At 37.6% G+C, this 17,646-nt stretch overlaps 1 protein-coding gene across 1 annotated transcript in view; it reads left to right on the top strand.

Moving 5' to 3' along the window:
* Window positions 1–17,646, top strand: part of ARSB (arylsulfatase B) — a 65,841-nt gene that overhangs the window by 37,665 nt on the left and 10,530 nt on the right. Inside the window, exon 6 of the mRNA XM_040090974.2 lies at window positions 2,550–2,620. Coding sequence (XP_039946908.1) covers window positions 2,550–2,620 — 71 coding nt within the window. The remainder of the gene's footprint in view (window positions 1–2,549; window positions 2,621–17,646) is intronic.

The following is a 17,646-nucleotide window of genomic DNA, read 5'->3' as shown; positions in this document are numbered from 1 at the left end:
TGGCTATTGTTTTGTGACACGTGCTGGTTATGAACATCCATGCTCTGTGCAACAAGAATTGCTGGAGTAACACTCAATCTGAAAAGCAGTGCTGTGCCATGTAATAGCTCTACGGAGCTTAATGCAGTGATGCCATAAGCTTCAGGGAGTTTATCTCACAATTACATATAAATCACATCCTAATCCTAATGGCAGTATTCTATCCCAGAACAAAAACTGATTCAATAATAATTGCAACTCTGCATGAAAAACGTACATTAATACAAGCATAAGCTTTGTTTTTTGTGTTCTATCAACTGTAATATAAATAGCCATGTTTAGTGTATAATACCCACTGTCCATGTTAAAATTTATAAAGGAAGTTACCTTCAGTCTGCTTGAACACTATAAATACGCTTGGTATAATCATAAACTCATATGGAATCATAGAACAGGCTGGTTGAAAGGGACCTCTAAAGATGACCTAGACCCTCATGCCTTAGACAGGGACATCTTCAACTAGATCCGGTTGCTCTGAGCCCTGTTCACTTGACCTTGAATTTCCATGGGTGGAACATCTACTACCTCTCTGGGCAACCTGTACCAGTGTTTCACCACCCTCATCATAAAATTTCTTTCTTATATCAAATCTAAATCAGCTGTTCTTCAGTGTAAAACCATCACCCTTGTCCTGTCAGAACAGGCCCTACTAAAGTCTGTCTGTGTCTTTCTTGTAGGCCCCCATTAAGTACTCAACTCTGCCATGAGGGCTGCCCAGAGCCTTCTCTTCTCCAGGCTGAACAAACGTGACTTTCAGCCTGTCCAAAAAGGGAGGTGCTCCAGTCCTCTGATCATCTTGGTGTCCCTCCTCTGGACTCGCTCCAGCAGGTCCCTGTCCTCCCTGTGCTGGGGGCCCAGAGCTGATGCAGCTCTGCAGGTGGGGTCTCAGCAGAGCAGAGCAGAGCAGAGCAGAGGGGCAGAATCCCCTCCCTGGCCCTGCTGGTCACTCAGCACTGTGTGAGTACTGAGTGGCACAGTATGAATATTGAATCTATAAAGATGAGAAGTAAATAGGAGTAAGTTACTTAATTCTTCTGTATTTTGACTCTGGTGGAAGATACTGGATTACTTAGCATAACTCTGGTGGTTTCTTTCTTTTAAAATATTCTGGAAAATATCAGCTCAGAAATTGGAAGAAAACCTTCCCAGGCAGTTATTGCAGAGTCAATCACAGGCTATAAATTTGAATCCTAGTTTAACTTTTGCTAACTGGTTCTTGTTACTGTTACCTACAAACAGATGGTGAAAGGCAGACTTGAACGCAGCTGTCAATGGAGCACATAGAGACAGAGTTTATTACATCTAAGATAAAATTTGTTTAAATAAGGCCAAGCATTCTTTAATTAAGAGTGTGACTACTGGGAGCAGGGGGGGGGAGGGGTGGGGGCGGGGACACAATTAACCTTTCACCCACATTTTGGGAAAAACATTTTTGTGGCAGTTTCTATACATTGCATTACTAATACTGTTGCTTAATTAATTCCTCTGTATTAATTACAATATTATATTACCTGAACACATGTAATCTTTCAGTTCTTCTTGTTAGTTCTGTACTCACTCAAAATGTATCATCCAGAAATGGTTTTAGAAGTGTAATAGAAAAATATTATTTTAATTGTTTGTTACTGAAAATTTTAAATTACAGGTAAATACTGTTTAATTATATATTCTATATATTAAAATAACTGTAATTTTTTATGTCTCCTCTGAGGTTTATATTACCTGAGTTTTTTATTCTTAATGTCAAGAATCTTAGGGAACGTGGCTGAATTTTTGTGTCTTAAGCTCCTCAATGAGAGAAAAAACAATTTAAATTATTTAGAAATTTCTGAAAGGATGCATTTAGGTTCACAGTCAAAGAAAAAGTTATTGTGTCTTCATGTAGTGAATGTTCTTTCTAATTATGTCTTCCTACTGATGTTGCCCTTTCTAAGGAGTAAATTTAATTTACTCAGTTTTTTAGATCTGGGATTTACTTAGCTAAGAAAATGAATGGATAAGTTCAGAGGCTTATTCCCCACCGTCTCAGGGTTCTGAATGGCTAGAAAAAAAAGGATGATTTTATTTTTTAACACAACAAGATTCTAAGTATCTAAATAATGCTTGTGACCACAATTAGAAATCAGTGGTGGGGGTTTTTTTGTGGGATAGTGATGCCTTTGGTGTTTTTGGAGGCACCAGGCCATAACACTTCCAGCACTTGTTCAGGTATGCAGAGAGAACAGCAGGTGCTATGCCAGCTTATGCTGTGAAGTTTGACTCCTAAAATTCTGTAAGCTGTAAACCTATGAATAATCTGAATAAACACCACTGTAATTAGGGAAAACCTGTAGAGGCAAAAGTTGTTGCTGCTGAGCCAGAAAGGAACATTCAGATTAAAGCTGATAGTAATCAATTTAAAGTTATGAGCTCACTCTCTATTAAGATGACAAAAAGCCTTAAAATAAAGGATACAGAATCCTAATGAACTATAGAAGGTAATTAAAGCTTCCTTTTGAAATCTCTCTTAGTGAAGGAAGACCTTCTCCCAGAGTGGAACTACTCCATAACATAGACCCCATGTTTGTGGATGACTTCCCATGTGAGTATGCTCAAGGTTTATTAAACATACAGTTTACTTTCTGGACACTTCTTGTCTTCTGTAAGTGAAGTATTTTCTTCCAGGTGAAACAAAATACAGTAGGATGCCTTTTGCTTTTAAGTAAGCAGCTTTAAAATGCAGAAACTTCATCCTCTGGATGGTGTAAGTACTTCAACATGATCGACATGGCCTTCCTATTTCAGAGAGCTCTGAAACACTGCTGAGTAATGAATAAAGTACTTTGGGACATGGAAATGTTGAGGAGCAGCTGTGTGCCTGAGGTGCACAGAGAGGCACACAGCCAACAGCCCTTTCCAAAACCTCTCTCCAGAGTTCCAAATGAACTGCTCTCTGTAATGCATCTTGATACAGCTGTATAATATGACCTTGCAAATGGAAAGCTTGAGTTTGTGAGGGGCTGAGAAGTTCCAAGCCGTGTGATTGCTTTTTTTCCATAATCATGTGGGTTGAATCCTTAATGCCACAATCACATGAATTGGAGCTGAAGTTTCTTAATCCTATAGCTCTTTTTAAGCACCATCTGTTTTATGATTCAACATTACTAGTTTGCTGAGGACTACAAGCTTTTCAGGCAGACATTTTTTTTCATTCAGAACATTGGAACAGGTCCCTTCCAGTGTTTTTATAGCATTTCTGTATTTCATTATATAAAGAAGTAAATCCAGGCAGAGAAAGAGTAATGCAATAGTAGTGCAATGGAGACAGTGATCTGTTGCCTACAAGACAAATACAGATTGTGCTGCAATGGCTGGATGGAAATGGGTAAGGTTGCCTTTTGCAATGCACATCTGGTTCTGTGATGCTTTTCTGAGAAGGAGCAACATTGTGACTATCTAATGCTGACTGGGCAGCACTGCCTGAAGATAATTCCTACATACTGATTGAATTAAGGTGTAGCTACTCCAATTTTCCTTCAAAAAATGCTCGGTGAATCATAGCATTCCTGTACCATGTTGTGCCCTGGTGAGATATTCTCAGGCCTTCTTCAGAGACCATCTTTTCCTTGTGGGAATGGCCTGTGTTTGAGGTGTTTGAGTAGACAGGTTCCTGGAGTAAGCAGAAGGGGGACAAGCAAAGCAGGTTTTCAGGAACCTGAGCTCTTAGGAATTATGGCCCCAAACTAGTTCCATGATGCCATGCTCTGCTGATGTCCACTGTTTGCTACATACATCGTGTCCTTAGTTGTGTGCATTGCATGAAATGTGGGCAGGAAGTGAGCTGGGGGTGAGAAGCTGTAGTAGGTGCTACTCTTAATGCTGAGTAAGATGTGGTCTTTAAGAATCATGAACTGAAGAAGTTATATGCATACCTGCAAATTTATAATTTATGTGCCTTTCAAAACTGCAGTGTTTCAGAACAAAAACTGAATTCTTTGCCAACTCATTCTTATGTACCAGGTAGGGTTTCCCTGTCTCTTCTCAGCAAAGGCCTATTCTTTTGGCAAATTACCTTGTGCTTCCTAGTAAAATTATGCTTTTTCATGTAAGGGTTAAAATTTCTGTTTAGCAGCCTGAGTTATTAGGAGTAATTGTATATGTATGTAAGTAAGCTAATTTTTACTTACTGTCTTTCATTTCTTGAAACTTGAGTAATAATTTTAGAATTAATACCTAGAAAAATTATGCTGGTCTCTCTATTATGGATAGATTAATGAGACACAAAACTTGGAGTATACAAGCACTTTCAGATTTTCAGCAGTCATGGCTCTCTTCATGTTTTGTGGGTTCCTTAATTAAAAAAAAAAAAAAAAAAAAAAAAAAAAAAAAAAAAAAAAAAGACTTAAAACTGTCCATGCACTCTTCTTGTCACCAAGATGATAAACTATGGAGTCTTCCTCTTTCCTTGACTGTATTGTTTCCCAGCTGTCTTGACATAGCAGTACTCTTTTGCCTGTAGTGCTAAAATACATGTTGGCAGGTTTTGCTGGGTTCTTTCTAAGCGCCTGTATAACCTTTTACCTTCTTTATGCTATTTTGCTATTGTCCTAATCACATCACCTAAATTATCTGGTGTCATACGAAGTATTCCTGTTATACTAACTCTTTTATAGAAATTTGAATTTGAAAGTGAAATAATAACTGGAAGATAAGATTAGCCAAAACTTTGGGTTTGCAGAGTGCTGTAAAATGGCAAATAGGCAATTAAATATCAAGATTAAATATCAAATGTAACCAAAAAAGGACTTTTCAGGTTGTTGTGGTTAGTCAGGCGAGAAAACAGTGCTGTTGTAGTTGGGCACATGTAGAGCAATAAGTTACTATTTTACCTGCACTCAGTGCAGGTTCAGTGTTCCTGAACTCTTGAGTGGTTTTGCCTGTGATGTATACATTGTTTCACCATAACATGTTTTTATTTAATGGATGCATTTATCCTCATATCTATCAGAAGAAAGTAATATTTATGTATATATTTAGTGGCATGAATGATGGTATGTCTCATGTAATTAATAGGGTTTTTTAACTGAAACTGGAAAAGCTTTGTTCTGTTCAGATTTTTTACACCAAAATAAGCACTCCTGCAGGGAAGAATTTGTGCAAAAGACATTAATTCATTTAGTCACAAGTCAAGTGTTACAGCCAAGTGTTCAACAGAATGTTAAGTTAAAGTAGTAAGACATGGTGTCTTGATTACAGAGCTAGCAACATCTCTGCTGCTGTGGTCTGTGAGAACTGACCTTGGGCTGTGTGTTTATTTACCTCTTGTGGGATAATAATGTATAACTTTACAACTTCTCAGGCTAAGTGCTGGTTTCTGATCTCCGGACATCAGCCGGGGTTACTCCAGCCCATCTGGTGAATCTACTGATCAGCATCTCCTTACCTTTCTTCAGGACCTGATGTCCAGTGGCAAACACTGAAGCCCTGCAGTGGTCCTGTAGAAAGTACTGCACTTCTCCTACCGTTAATAGTAAAGAGCACAAGAGGGAAAACACTGTAAAATAGTTTGCCTGCAGTTCCATTTTACAAAAGAATGCTCAGGTCTTATTTCACTGACTACTTCAAGTAAATTGTCTTCTCTCTCAGAAGGCAGAGTTTCTTCATTAAAATATAAACCTTTACTGTTCTGACGCACATGGGCAGTATTTTAAACTGTAATTCTTTATTTTTTTGTCCTTAGTGCTAAAAAAGGTGTTCTCCCTGGCCACAGAACTTGCCTCTAGCTTCCCTCTGACCTGTGGCAGCCTACTGGAGTGGTTGGAGTTAAAAACAAGCTTTTCTCTTGACAGACTGATCTAGTTTGTGGTGTGGACCTACAACTATTGCACTCGTGTAAAAGCAGACAGTGGAATGAAAAACTAGGGTGAGATCTCCAAAATTAGGATGAGGAGAGAGGTGGGTTACGGTCTTTGGGAGTTGGAAAGCCCCCAAAGTGGTGGTGAGCTATTACCAAGATGGCCAGCCTGTCCTCTTCGTCCTCCATCCTTCCTCTTTCAGTTACGTTAGATGTAGAAATCACATGGTGACGAGATGATTTTTCTGCCAGATCAGCTTTCAGATCATTTTGGCTAGCCAGGCAAAACAGTAAAGGTTTCTACCACCTCAGTGGTCTGAATTAACCTGTCCTGTAGCTGTGTGACTGGGAGCAGGAGGTCAGTGTGTGGCTGGTAGCAGATGAAGAGTCTGGCCACAGGACTTGCTATCTAAGATCAGCTCTGACCACGATGGGAACCTCAGCCAGAGGCAATATTTCATTTAAGCTAGTAGGCTGCGGCTAATACCACAGAAGGTATCCTGCAGCATCCTGCACTCCCACAGTGCCTCACCACTGCTCCCTTTTCTCATGGGTCACCAAAACTACTCACAGAGCCGAGCTATGAATGGGTAGGGATACTGGTTGTTTTTAATAGGCCTTTCCCCACCACCTTTTGGATATATGCTGGATAGACAAGTGCTCATTTTGGCACAAAGACTGGGACTAGGAGTAGTTTTGGGGGGCAGGTGAGACTGATTCTCTTGGCTCTGAAATTAAACCCTGAGGTTTTTGTTTCATGATACATGATTAAGTCATCCAACAGGTTTCTGCTGGGGATGTGCTTTAATTTCTCCCCTTCTCTTTCTAGCCACATGCTCCTAGCACTTACTTTGCATTTGTTTTGGCGCTTCTTTGGATACCTCTTTGAACTGATCCAACTTGCCAGCCTGGTTTTCCTCTGTCATGTGGGTTGCATCTGCACACTGGAGGGGCTGATGGATGCCAGTGTCAACCCAAGGCAGGGACAAGGAGGTTGTAGGAGGAGAGGCAGAGGGAGAGGCAACCCTTCTAGCACCGTCTAGCTGCTTCTGGAACCAGAACAGGGATGGAGTGAGAAACCACATCTGGTTGAGCCTTGCTGTGCTGAACCAGTCTGGTGAGCTCTGCAGATGGAGCTGGACCTCGGAGGTGATTGCTCCTATCCCTCCTTGCTAAAAGCTTTTGTCTTTCTGATTTTTCTTCATCATATTGTTGATTGTTTTCAGAAGTGATGAATATATGTCTCAATTGCTTGATCTTAATGTAGATTTGTAGTTTACTATGTAGAGAGTTTACTATTACTTAAATTTGCTATGAAAAATCTGCTGTCTTTCAGGTTTGGGTCTGGAACATTCACATTTTCTGTTAGCTTTAAGGATTCAGTAGTAAAATAAGAAAATTAAAAACAGAAAGTTAAAATTATGTTGAGTATAATTTTCTCTGTAATGTATAGGTTAAGAAAGCAAAAATAAAATGCATAAAGTAACTTAAAAACTGAATAAGTGAAAAAAGAGATTTACATACACTTGAAGAGAAAAGAAACAAAACCAGTTTGCCCCATTTTTGTGGATTTGTCTTTAAAAATAAAAAAAATAGCCAAGTTGTTTACGGTTTGGCAGCTGTGCGGATGACATCAGCTCTTCCATTGTGAAAGATCTCCTGTCTGTTAAACAGCCTTATGGCATTTCATCAAGTTTTGGTGATTCAGCTAAATTAAAATCCAACTGGTTTTAAATCTCAATTCCCCTAACTGCTAAACCAAACCTATTTCTGACCACAGTCATTGCTAGATGGCCTGTCTTGAAGCAGCATTGAAACTTTATATCCCACGGAAGGCAACTTTATTTTCAGAATCAGAACTAAATGACATGCTGAAAGGAAATGTACCTTTTAATTCAGAGTTGTTAATCAGAATCTGTCAGTACACACTGTATTAGCTTTAATCTGACTTGGTAAATTTATTAATAAATTTGGTGACTTTCAGAAAATCTTGCAGACTACATGTGTAACATCACTTTCTCTTCAAAAAGAACTTGGATTTATTTAATTTAGAAAGATGTATTCAAAATAAATATGTTTTGGGTGGCGCTGGCTGAGGCTGAAAAAGCTTTTACCTTAAGATTTCAGACTCAACCGTAAACTAAAACTTCCAAGGCATAATAACAGTATAGATTACTAATTGTAGTAAATTTATTTGGAAGATATATCTATTCAGAGGGTGACATCCAAGACAGAGAACTTGTAAAAACATTTTGTGATTTTCCTCCTGACCTTTATTTGCCTAGAGCAAAATTAATCAATTTTTACATTGCTGTCCTTGACATTTGAAAGAAGGCATTACCTCATATATTGCACTATTAATTGCCAAAATAAATGATTGCTTGTAAGGAGCTAGATATGCTATATGCAGAATGAACAAATAATGTATTACTGTAGAGAAATCTTTTCTGTCCTGGGACTGACGTGTCATTTGTGGACATTAAAATTGCATTATAATGGCTGTAGCATTATATATTATGTCCATACATATACCAAAATTATTCATCTTGATTAAGGAATAGACACTCCAGTCTCCTCTATGTCCCATTTATTACTTCTTTTGTCTAGGTAAAACATGATTCCTGAGACTTCGTAGGACAAAAATTACTTCTTCCCCAGTTCTTTTACTGATGATCTAGCTTGTTTGGAATTATTTAACAAAAAAAAAAAAAAAAAAAGGGGGGGAAAAAAAAAAGAAAAAGAAAGTGGGAAAAAAAATTATCATAATGGAGTTAATCCGCAGCAGCAGCAGATGAGCGTGCTGGGTGGGTGTTGAATGGGATAAATATACTCCATGTCTGTGACAGGCTTAAGACCCAGAATCTACTCTCGAGTCAAAACTGTGCAGAAAATTGACCAGTATGGTCAGCTGACTGAGCTTATATAGTGACAGCTGGAATTGGAGAATGGTCAAGAACACGGAGAATGGACAAAATCACAGATATGTTCTTTGCCTCTCCAGATTACCATTTTTCTGCAAAATTAAACATACACATACCAACCATTTATACTCTGTCATCTTCCCATTTCAAGAAAATCATAAATTGCAATGTCCCCCTCTAGGTTTGCAAGGCAGGAGTTGCCAACATAGGACCCTGGATCCCTCAGCCACTTCATGCAGTGCATGTTATGCTGACCTGGCAGTTCTGGGCAGAGCTCAGGTCCACTCCTTAATGGGAGGCTGCTATTCCAGCTACCTCTGCTGCCATTCACATCAGAGATAAGTGGTGTTTTTCTTTTGACTGTCAGCTATATGAGTTTCTGGGGTGTAGCTCCTGTGTCAGGAAGTTTGGGCTGTGGTTCTGCATTGCCTTGGCTATTAGCCCATCTGCATCTCCGTGTGAACCACCCATCCCTGCAGTATTTAATACTAGAGGATTGCATGCTTGGTGAGCCTCATAAATACTAATCCCCTTGTTTCCTTTGGGATGTAGATAATCTCTCAGAATTTAGAAATGTTAGGTCACTTGATTAAGTGTGTAATGCAAGTATCATGACAGGAATCCAGAAATCCCTCTATACTGCCTTTTTTATGCTTCATTGTATTCTATGATTATTTGAACATAGGGCTAGCATTTTATATTTTTATGCAGGTCTTGATATAAATGGTAGATTACATTTTTCAAATGAAGTATCTCTGAGCTGTAAACCTGAAAAAATTTAACAGAGCACAGGTTGTTAGAGGTGCTGCTCAATTCTCTTTACCTTCAACACAACATCCTTACAGTGTGGGGTTTGGGTGTTTCACATAAAAGGCCACCACAACAGGACATGCCTTCAGTAATTCAGAAGTTCTATACAATCAGTTAAAATTTGTTTCCTGGAAAAAGTAAGATTTTGATTTTTGTTTTCCTTGTTTTCCCATTGGAAGTGAAAGTTTAGCATTTACTTTTGCCATCTTTATCTTTTTATTTAACATTGTAGGCTGTAATATTAAGTTCTTATTTAGACTATCTTCCATTTTTTTATTCTGTAGTTGTCTAAGAATGTAGTAACCTGGATAAATGATTCACCTAGCTGATATGCACTAGGATTTTTTGCTGCCCTCGGTGATTCTGGACTTAATTGTTTGTGTGGTGTGGTACTTTTGAAAAGAAATAATAAATTTTTAAAAAGAAGGTGAATGCTTCAAATGTCTACTCTTCTTGAAATAGAGTTTTGAAAGGTAAGATACTGAATATGATATTCTAGTATAAATCTTTCCTTTAAAATTAAACATTGCTATGATAAACTAACATTGGAAGGAATAATACTAGATCTAGATGTTCATAGCATTTAACTAAGTGAATTAAGATAGGTGAGCTTCACTGTTTAAGTTCGTGTACAGCTCTACGCCTTGTCAACATGATGGCAGGAAGTTAGAGTGTCTCAGGGATCATCCACTTCTTAAGATCAGTATTCTGTTCGTTCTCCCAAGGTTAAGGTCAAGGCTATTCCTCATACACTTTTGTTTTAATAAAATAAGAGAAAGACTCAGAGTTTTGTAAGAAAACTCATTATTGCCATAAAGCAGCAAAAGGTCACAAAATGTCTTTCCTCAGTGAAGTAGCAAAGCCGCTTATTTCTTCGGTAATTCATTGTCACAGTGTAGGTTGGAAGGGCCCTTGACATTTCCAGTTTCCTTGTTGAGGTGAAATAATTGCTCTACACATCACGGTTCAAAAAAAGGAGGAATAAGTACAAAGCACATATATGCAAAGGCCTTGTAAGCTCACAGAGCCATCTGCATTTCAAAGTGGCTGTACCAAGGCTGTTTTTCTTCTGGAAATACTTTCCTGAACTTTCACATTAAGTACAAATAATTGTGCAGCTTCAGAAATGTACCTTATAAATGGGATAAGTCAATATAAAAGTTCTATTTCTATAACTGAAATAGAAAAATCACTTTCTACTGTCTACAAATTATTTTTCAGGAAACACTGTAGAATATGTGTTTTATTCACTGTGAAAATGAAGGAAAAAGTGTTGGCTTTAGAAAAATGAGCAGAAAAGCAAAAATAAATTTACTTTATCTGGGTGAAGACATAAAAATGGAGATGGAAGAAGGTGCCTTGTGCAACTTCAAGCCTCCTCAAAAAATATGCAAGTCTTTCTTTCTGGTGAGGAGAATTGTCTGTCTGCTGTAGTATAGGCAATCACCTAAACCAGCAATCCACAGCCCTGCAGGCCTAGAAATAGCTGTGAAGAACTTGTTCAGCTCTCACATTGATAGTGTTTTCTATTGTGAAGAGGGAAAATGTTACTTAATTAAGCAGTGCTATTCAAAGCTGCCTTGTAATTTTGAACTTCGATATCTATGAGATTTTTTTGGTGCTTCATAAGAAGGCAAAAGTCTAGGAAGCACTAAATAATGTTATGATTAAAGGTTTGTTAATGTGCAACAAGCGATGTCTATACAAAAACAGTCTGTTCCCAAATAACTTAACTTACTCTTATATACACTTTCTTTAAAACAGTCTATATGACCTGCTGGGGCTTTGATATATAACTTTTCCACTATATTTATGAAGACTGAAATATATGTATTTTTCAAAACATTCAGTGAGCTCTAAATTTTGGCTTTATTGTGTATTATGGTGACTGTGAATGTTAAGATAAATATCCATAACATTTTTTCCTGCCTGTTTCTCCATCTCCTACCATTTCTCCATCTCTTCCAAAATTTTACTCATATAAGTAAGAATTAATTCAGAGACAATACAATGAAGTTGGTCCAAATCATAGCCTAAGAAAGGATATATCCCAAGAAGCAACAGTCTATACGTCTGTAACATTATCAATTATAACAGTGAAATTAAAAACAATTGCTGCATTTTTGTGAAAGTTACTCTAATTTCATTTTTGCAGTTCATTGACTGAGATTTGCTGAAGTTCAGCAATTAGCAATAAAGGCCTTAAGAGAATTTGCAGAATCGTAGTGACACTGGCATTTTTAACCAGATCGGTTGACTGAACTGTCTACTGGAGGGGAGCTGAATTCAAGAGCTCAACCAGTTGCTGGGGGAATATGAATTATATTCATGCCAAGCTAACAGTATGTTCTTTGCCGAAGCAATAGGGAGAAATTCTTCAAACTCCTTCTGGAGTTTGCTTTGTCTTGTGCATTTCTTGATGAAAACGAAGTGACAGCCACAAAATCTAACAAAAGCTAATTTTTGTCATGAAGTTTCCGTTGTATAAAATGGTAAAAATAAACTTGCAGTATAGCACTAATTTCTACTTCATCCAAGTGAAACACAGTGCAAAGTTTTCTGTTTATGGGCAAGAGAGAATTTTGCATTGGGAATCCTTTTCTACTTGTATTCAAGACTTTTTCTGCTTCTGTAGCTATAGGAGAGAGAAAGTTATAAATGGAGAGTTACAAATCTATGGAGAACAGCCATGTGTGTCCATGTTGTTAACAAACAAATGTGGCATTTTAAAAGACCTTATATTTATAAATAGAAGATGTATTAAGTCCAAGTGTATCTTCTAACTGTAAAAAATATTAACTGTAACCTTTGTTCTTTAGTGTTTTTTTCATTTCTCAATAAAATTTTCTTTGAAAATATAGTCTTATTTTGCAGATGATTCCCCTGAGTCGTTTAGGGTTTTTTTGATTTTAGTAATAAATTATATTACTACATTAGAGACAGTCCATATTTTCAGTGTAAGTAAGAGACTTGATTTAATATTTGTAAGTGGAAATGAAAAATTTAGTGCTTGCACTGCTCTCAATACTGTAACCAGTGTGGTCTGGGGTATATAATAAAAAAACTTCAATCATATTCAATATATTATTTCCTGAAAATTAGAAGGAAAAAAATTTCTCATGTTCAAGTAAAGCATGTTGGTGCTAAATCAAAAACATAAAGCAAAGAAATTCAAACATAATGAAAATCCATTGGCGTTTCTGACACAGTCTGCAGATCCATACTACTTTTTTCTGTGCGCAGATGAACAGTGGTAGATGGTACCATTTTTTAGTTGCTGAGGTGGCCTCCACTAGAAATGGTGTACTCTGAAAGCTATTTCTCTGTTCTTATGTCCCCTCATTAAACTTCCCTGCAACCTTTTCTGTTTTCCCCAGATCCAGGTACTTAAAAACCGGGAAATACCAAAGGAAATCTGGATTTTTAATTTTTTTTTTTCCCATGTACTATTCTAGTTTTTGTGGTGTAATGTAGAGACCTGGGATTTAATGTTTTTGTAGACTGTCTGCAAGTCATACTAGGGGCCAGATCACTTGCAAATGAAAAACACGCTCTGTTTACAGGAGATTTTGCATCTTGAATGCTAGAAGAACACGTATATCATTAAAGTAAGATTTACAGAATAGTAGAATGTTGAGGATTTATTACAAATTATGTATCCACTAGCTTTCCTTACTTACTTATATAAATTGAAAGTTTTATGTACAAATTTGGTGTTAGTGGAAGTCAAAATAATCCAAACCCATCTGGATATCCCATCACTTATTTTCTGTGTTGTCATTCAAAATATTTATATGTATTACATGATGTGAAATGTAAAGCACAGAATTCCACAGAGCTGGGGAGAAATCTCTTGTGGAAGATGGGGGATGACTGTTCAAAACTGTAACAAACAGAGTAACTCAGCTGGTTAGTGCTTTTGGTGTGGCCTGAGAATTTCCTCAGGGAGGAAACTATTGGACAGTTGGAAAAATGCTGTTGGAGGAAAGTTCAGAAGATGTGGTTGTGGGAAGCAGTGCTGACCACAAAGAAGAGTTGCTGGGTGGCTTCCTGAGTTTTAGTGCAGTGAAGTTATTGTTAATTTCTTGACTTGGTGTTCCCGTGTGTGGCTCCATGCTCCTATAAAGGATCAAGTGTTTGGTTACCTGTTAACCTCAAGTCTGCCTTCATTCTGACGTTTCAGTGCTGCAAGGAAATATGTTTAAAGAAACATTTTTTCAATTTTCTAGAACTTCAGAGCATGGTCACATGGGTTTTGAAGCAGGGAAAATTACTGTGGAATTAATTTTTTATCTGCTCCATCCATAAGGCTCAGTTTTTGGTATATTTCATGATATTGTGTGTTCTTATTTTGTTAAACTCTTTCTTTTGAGAATTGGTAAATCATGTACTGAGACTTTTGTTTTGATTTCAGAATCACTTTTATTTGAGGAGTTGATTAAAGCTTATGTGTTGTTGCCAGAAGTGATTGCTGTAAATGCAAATGGGGAAGCCTTTCATATGGCAGTTTTGGGGAAAACGCATTGTGTCTGCTCAACTGTATGGATAAACGGGAATTTAGCTTCATTTATTTGATTAAGAGGAGTTGGTAGAGTGTAAATTCCTTGTTTGTTACTGCTGATGCTTAACCAGTCTGAACCAGAGCCCACTGGAATTAATGGAAATGTTCCCATTTGTTTCAGGGTAGATTTTTTTCAAGCCTTAACAGAGTTCCTGCCGTTCCACAGTGGGGCATTAGTAAGGCCCAGGAAGCCAGCCAATCATGCAGGGTTTGAGTGTGTGCATGTGGTGAAATTTCTGGGAGGCTGAAGACTGCTGTCATGAGGATAATTTTTACGTGGAATTTAATAATATTTAAGAAAGTTTTTGATTTTTTTTTTAACCTAAACTTCTGCTATTGTAGCACAAAAATGGGGCAAGATGATTTTAAGGGGTTTACGTTGCATATGGTTAGGAAAGTAATCACTTGTATTTTTTTAATTGCTTGGGTTTTCTTTTTTCTCTTTACTGGGCAACATGTAAATAAAAATTTTAAGTTTTTATAATGGCATCAAATAACTAAGAACAGAAGCTTTTATTTTAGTGGAAGCAGTAGGAGAATGATTCAATTACCATTTTTCTGGCAATACAAGATGATGAATACAATAGGAACTTACTGGATTATTAAAATAGTGTGTTGATTTTAAAGATGATAATGAAAACAATAGAAAATACTCTCCTGTTTGGGTTTCCTAAGTAAGTGGGTTTTGGTCTACCAGTCCCAGACTTCTGTCTAGGGATCTCCTCTGTGGTTTTTATAGACTACTAATCAGATCATAAGAGGCACAGAGGCATATGCATCACCTTACTATGAAAATAATACTCGTTAGTTCTTGTTGGTTTTAAGTCCTAGTGGAAGTAGTGTGTATGGTTTTATTCAACTATTAACCAGAATTCTACTCTGCAACATATATGGAGTTGTTCACTTCGCTCTAATAAAAAAACATTTTTAAAAAGTAAGGAAACTTTTTAAATGCCTTAGAGTATAATCTCAGCAGAATTTGAACATCTAATTTATTCTCTTGTGACTTACCATTGCCCGGTGATGGTACCTTTTGAAAGCCTGTCTGTCACGGAGTGAGAGTCGTCATTGAGTGGACAGCCAGTGTGCACAAGATTGAATTGTTTTAAATTATTTACAATATCTTTATTTGAACATATGTGTGAGCGCCACTTCATTCCCTAAAGCTGCCTCACAGCAAGCACTGGTTTCTGCAGTTCAGTAGTTTCTTGCTGTCTGCTGTGTGGTGCCGTCTTGTAACGGCTGTGCCCCTTGCTCTGAGGCCATGTCTGACAGAAACTCATGCTTCTTGTCACATCCGTAGCTGTGTGTATTCCTTCAGCCTCTGTTAGCAGAGATGAGTCTGAAAATAGGAGCACTTGCAGTGATCCTCCCAAGAGTCTCTGAATACAAGCAGGACTTTGTTGCCTTGCTGTCTGAGTTACAGCTTTGCTTACTGATAAAATGCAATCTCTTTTATCGCCTTTATAACCTGGGGTTGAGGATGTCAGGGGACTGGCAGCTCAGAGAGTTCTCCTAGCTGTTCTGATAGCTGAGATGTGATTAAAAGATTTTAAGAAGTGATAGAATAACATGGAGATTTTCTATGAAGCATCTCTGGTGTGATTCAAAAAAGAAAACACCCCTCCATTTGTTCAGAAAATGTAGTCTAGTCCTGTTATAACATGGCCATTCCTAGCCAAAGCAATGAATTTCCTAAGTAAAGAATTTATATCTCACTCAGTGTTTCAGCGTGTTTGAGTTTTTCTCATTGTGGCTACACAGTGTGCAGTAGTGCCACTTCGCATTTCGGTCACCCTGAAAAATATCAGAAACTGCCTAGGGCATGGAATTTCACTCAAAATACTTCATGAGGTGTGTGTAGTAAGTTCAAAGTACTTGAAGTATTTGGCCTGAATGTTTAAGTGATACGTTCCCTGTCATTTAAAACAATGAAGTTTTGATTATGTGTTTACCTTTGGCCAATGTCACACAGGAGGGAGGGAGCAAAAGCAACCTGGTCCCTGGAGTTCCATGGAAAATGCAAATTTAATTAGCTGGAGTGTACGTCTAGCAGAGGAGTTTTATTCACAAGGGATTGCATACCACCCAACCTTGCAACTGGTTTCTAAACTTCCTCAGTCTTGTTTTTTGAGATGGGAAGACCAAAAGGTTTTCCATTTGCATGGGGCTTTTTGCATAGTTAGTAAGTCATTTTCTTATTGTTCCTTTCACTCAGCTCTCTTTTTGCACAATGCTGAAAAATTCTGGGAAAATGTCAGCTCAATCTATTGTGATTCCAGGGTTTCATTCTTGGTTATGAGTGTCACAAAGGCCATCATTTTATATGTTTATATGAATTTCAGGTTATTTTTTCACACATGCATCACTTTACGTGCATCTATGTTAAATATCATTGATTGTTTTGATGGCTGCTACTCAGCCTCATGCAGGCCTTCTGTCATTCTTTGCATCCAGCTTTAGATAACTTGTCATCACTCACAGTCTCTGTCATCTCACTGTTCATTCCCTTTTCCAGGTCATTTGGAATATGTTCAATGGTATAGCTCCCAGCACAAATTCCTTTAGGAATCCAGTGGTGGCCCCTCCAGTGATGAAATCAAAACTGGTCTTTTTCCCTATTTTTTAGATGCTTTTCTGTCCACATGACGATCTTTCCATCTTTTCCTGTTGTTGCTTAGTTTCTTGACCTACATGGCCAATACACTTAAATGTCCTTTACACCTGCAAAACAGTAGCATCTGTTTATTATTTTTTCAGATGTGTTTTTTATTTGGACTGCAAAGAGTGTGAATCATCTAAAATCTTAATTTACCTTGTGTTTTGTGGGTTTTCTTAATACAGACTTTTCAGTCTTTTCTGTCAAGCAGGTTGCAATTAAGCTTGGAGCTTTTGGTGATTATGTTATATGGCTGCTCCATTATGTTATCAGAAATAGAAGTTTAACTATAGAGAATGCTGATATTTTTCATTTTTTCCTGTGGGAAATATGATGGAAAAGATAGATAACTGCTAACATCCTTGTTTCGCAGGTGAAGAAACAAAGGTAGAAGCTTCATTTGCTTCTCTTTTCCTTAAAGGACACTGATTATATGCAGCTGCTTATAAAATAATGTTTTTGTTACTGTGTAGAATATTGGAAAATTGTAGGCATGGCCACTCTGATATTCACTTAGCTGTTCAGATTACTCTCTGGTCAGGGCTCTGTCTCCCAAATAAATAATAAATTAATGGTCCTTTGTCCTTTTCCAAAATTGTTCCTCAGTACCCAGCACTGTGTCCCCACATGCTTGTATTTTAGACCACAGTGTACAGAAATATAGCATGCTTCAAGAAGCATCATTTTGGGCGCTTCAAGTTTTGTGGTCAGGACCTTGCTAAGTGGCATGTTAGAGAGAACTCTCTACTCTTTGATCTCTTACCAGCCAAGAAAACTTGTTCTCAACAGTGATCATTTTCATCATCTTAATCATACACTGAAG

The sequence above is a fragment of the Hirundo rustica genome, chromosome Z (assembly GCF_015227805.2).
Source record: "Hirundo rustica isolate bHirRus1 chromosome Z, bHirRus1.pri.v3, whole genome shotgun sequence".
Classification (NCBI taxonomy): Eukaryota; Metazoa; Chordata; class Aves; order Passeriformes; family Hirundinidae; genus Hirundo; species Hirundo rustica.
The sequence above is the reverse complement of the archived record's forward strand: the minus strand, read 5'-3'. Positions and strand labels throughout refer to the sequence as shown.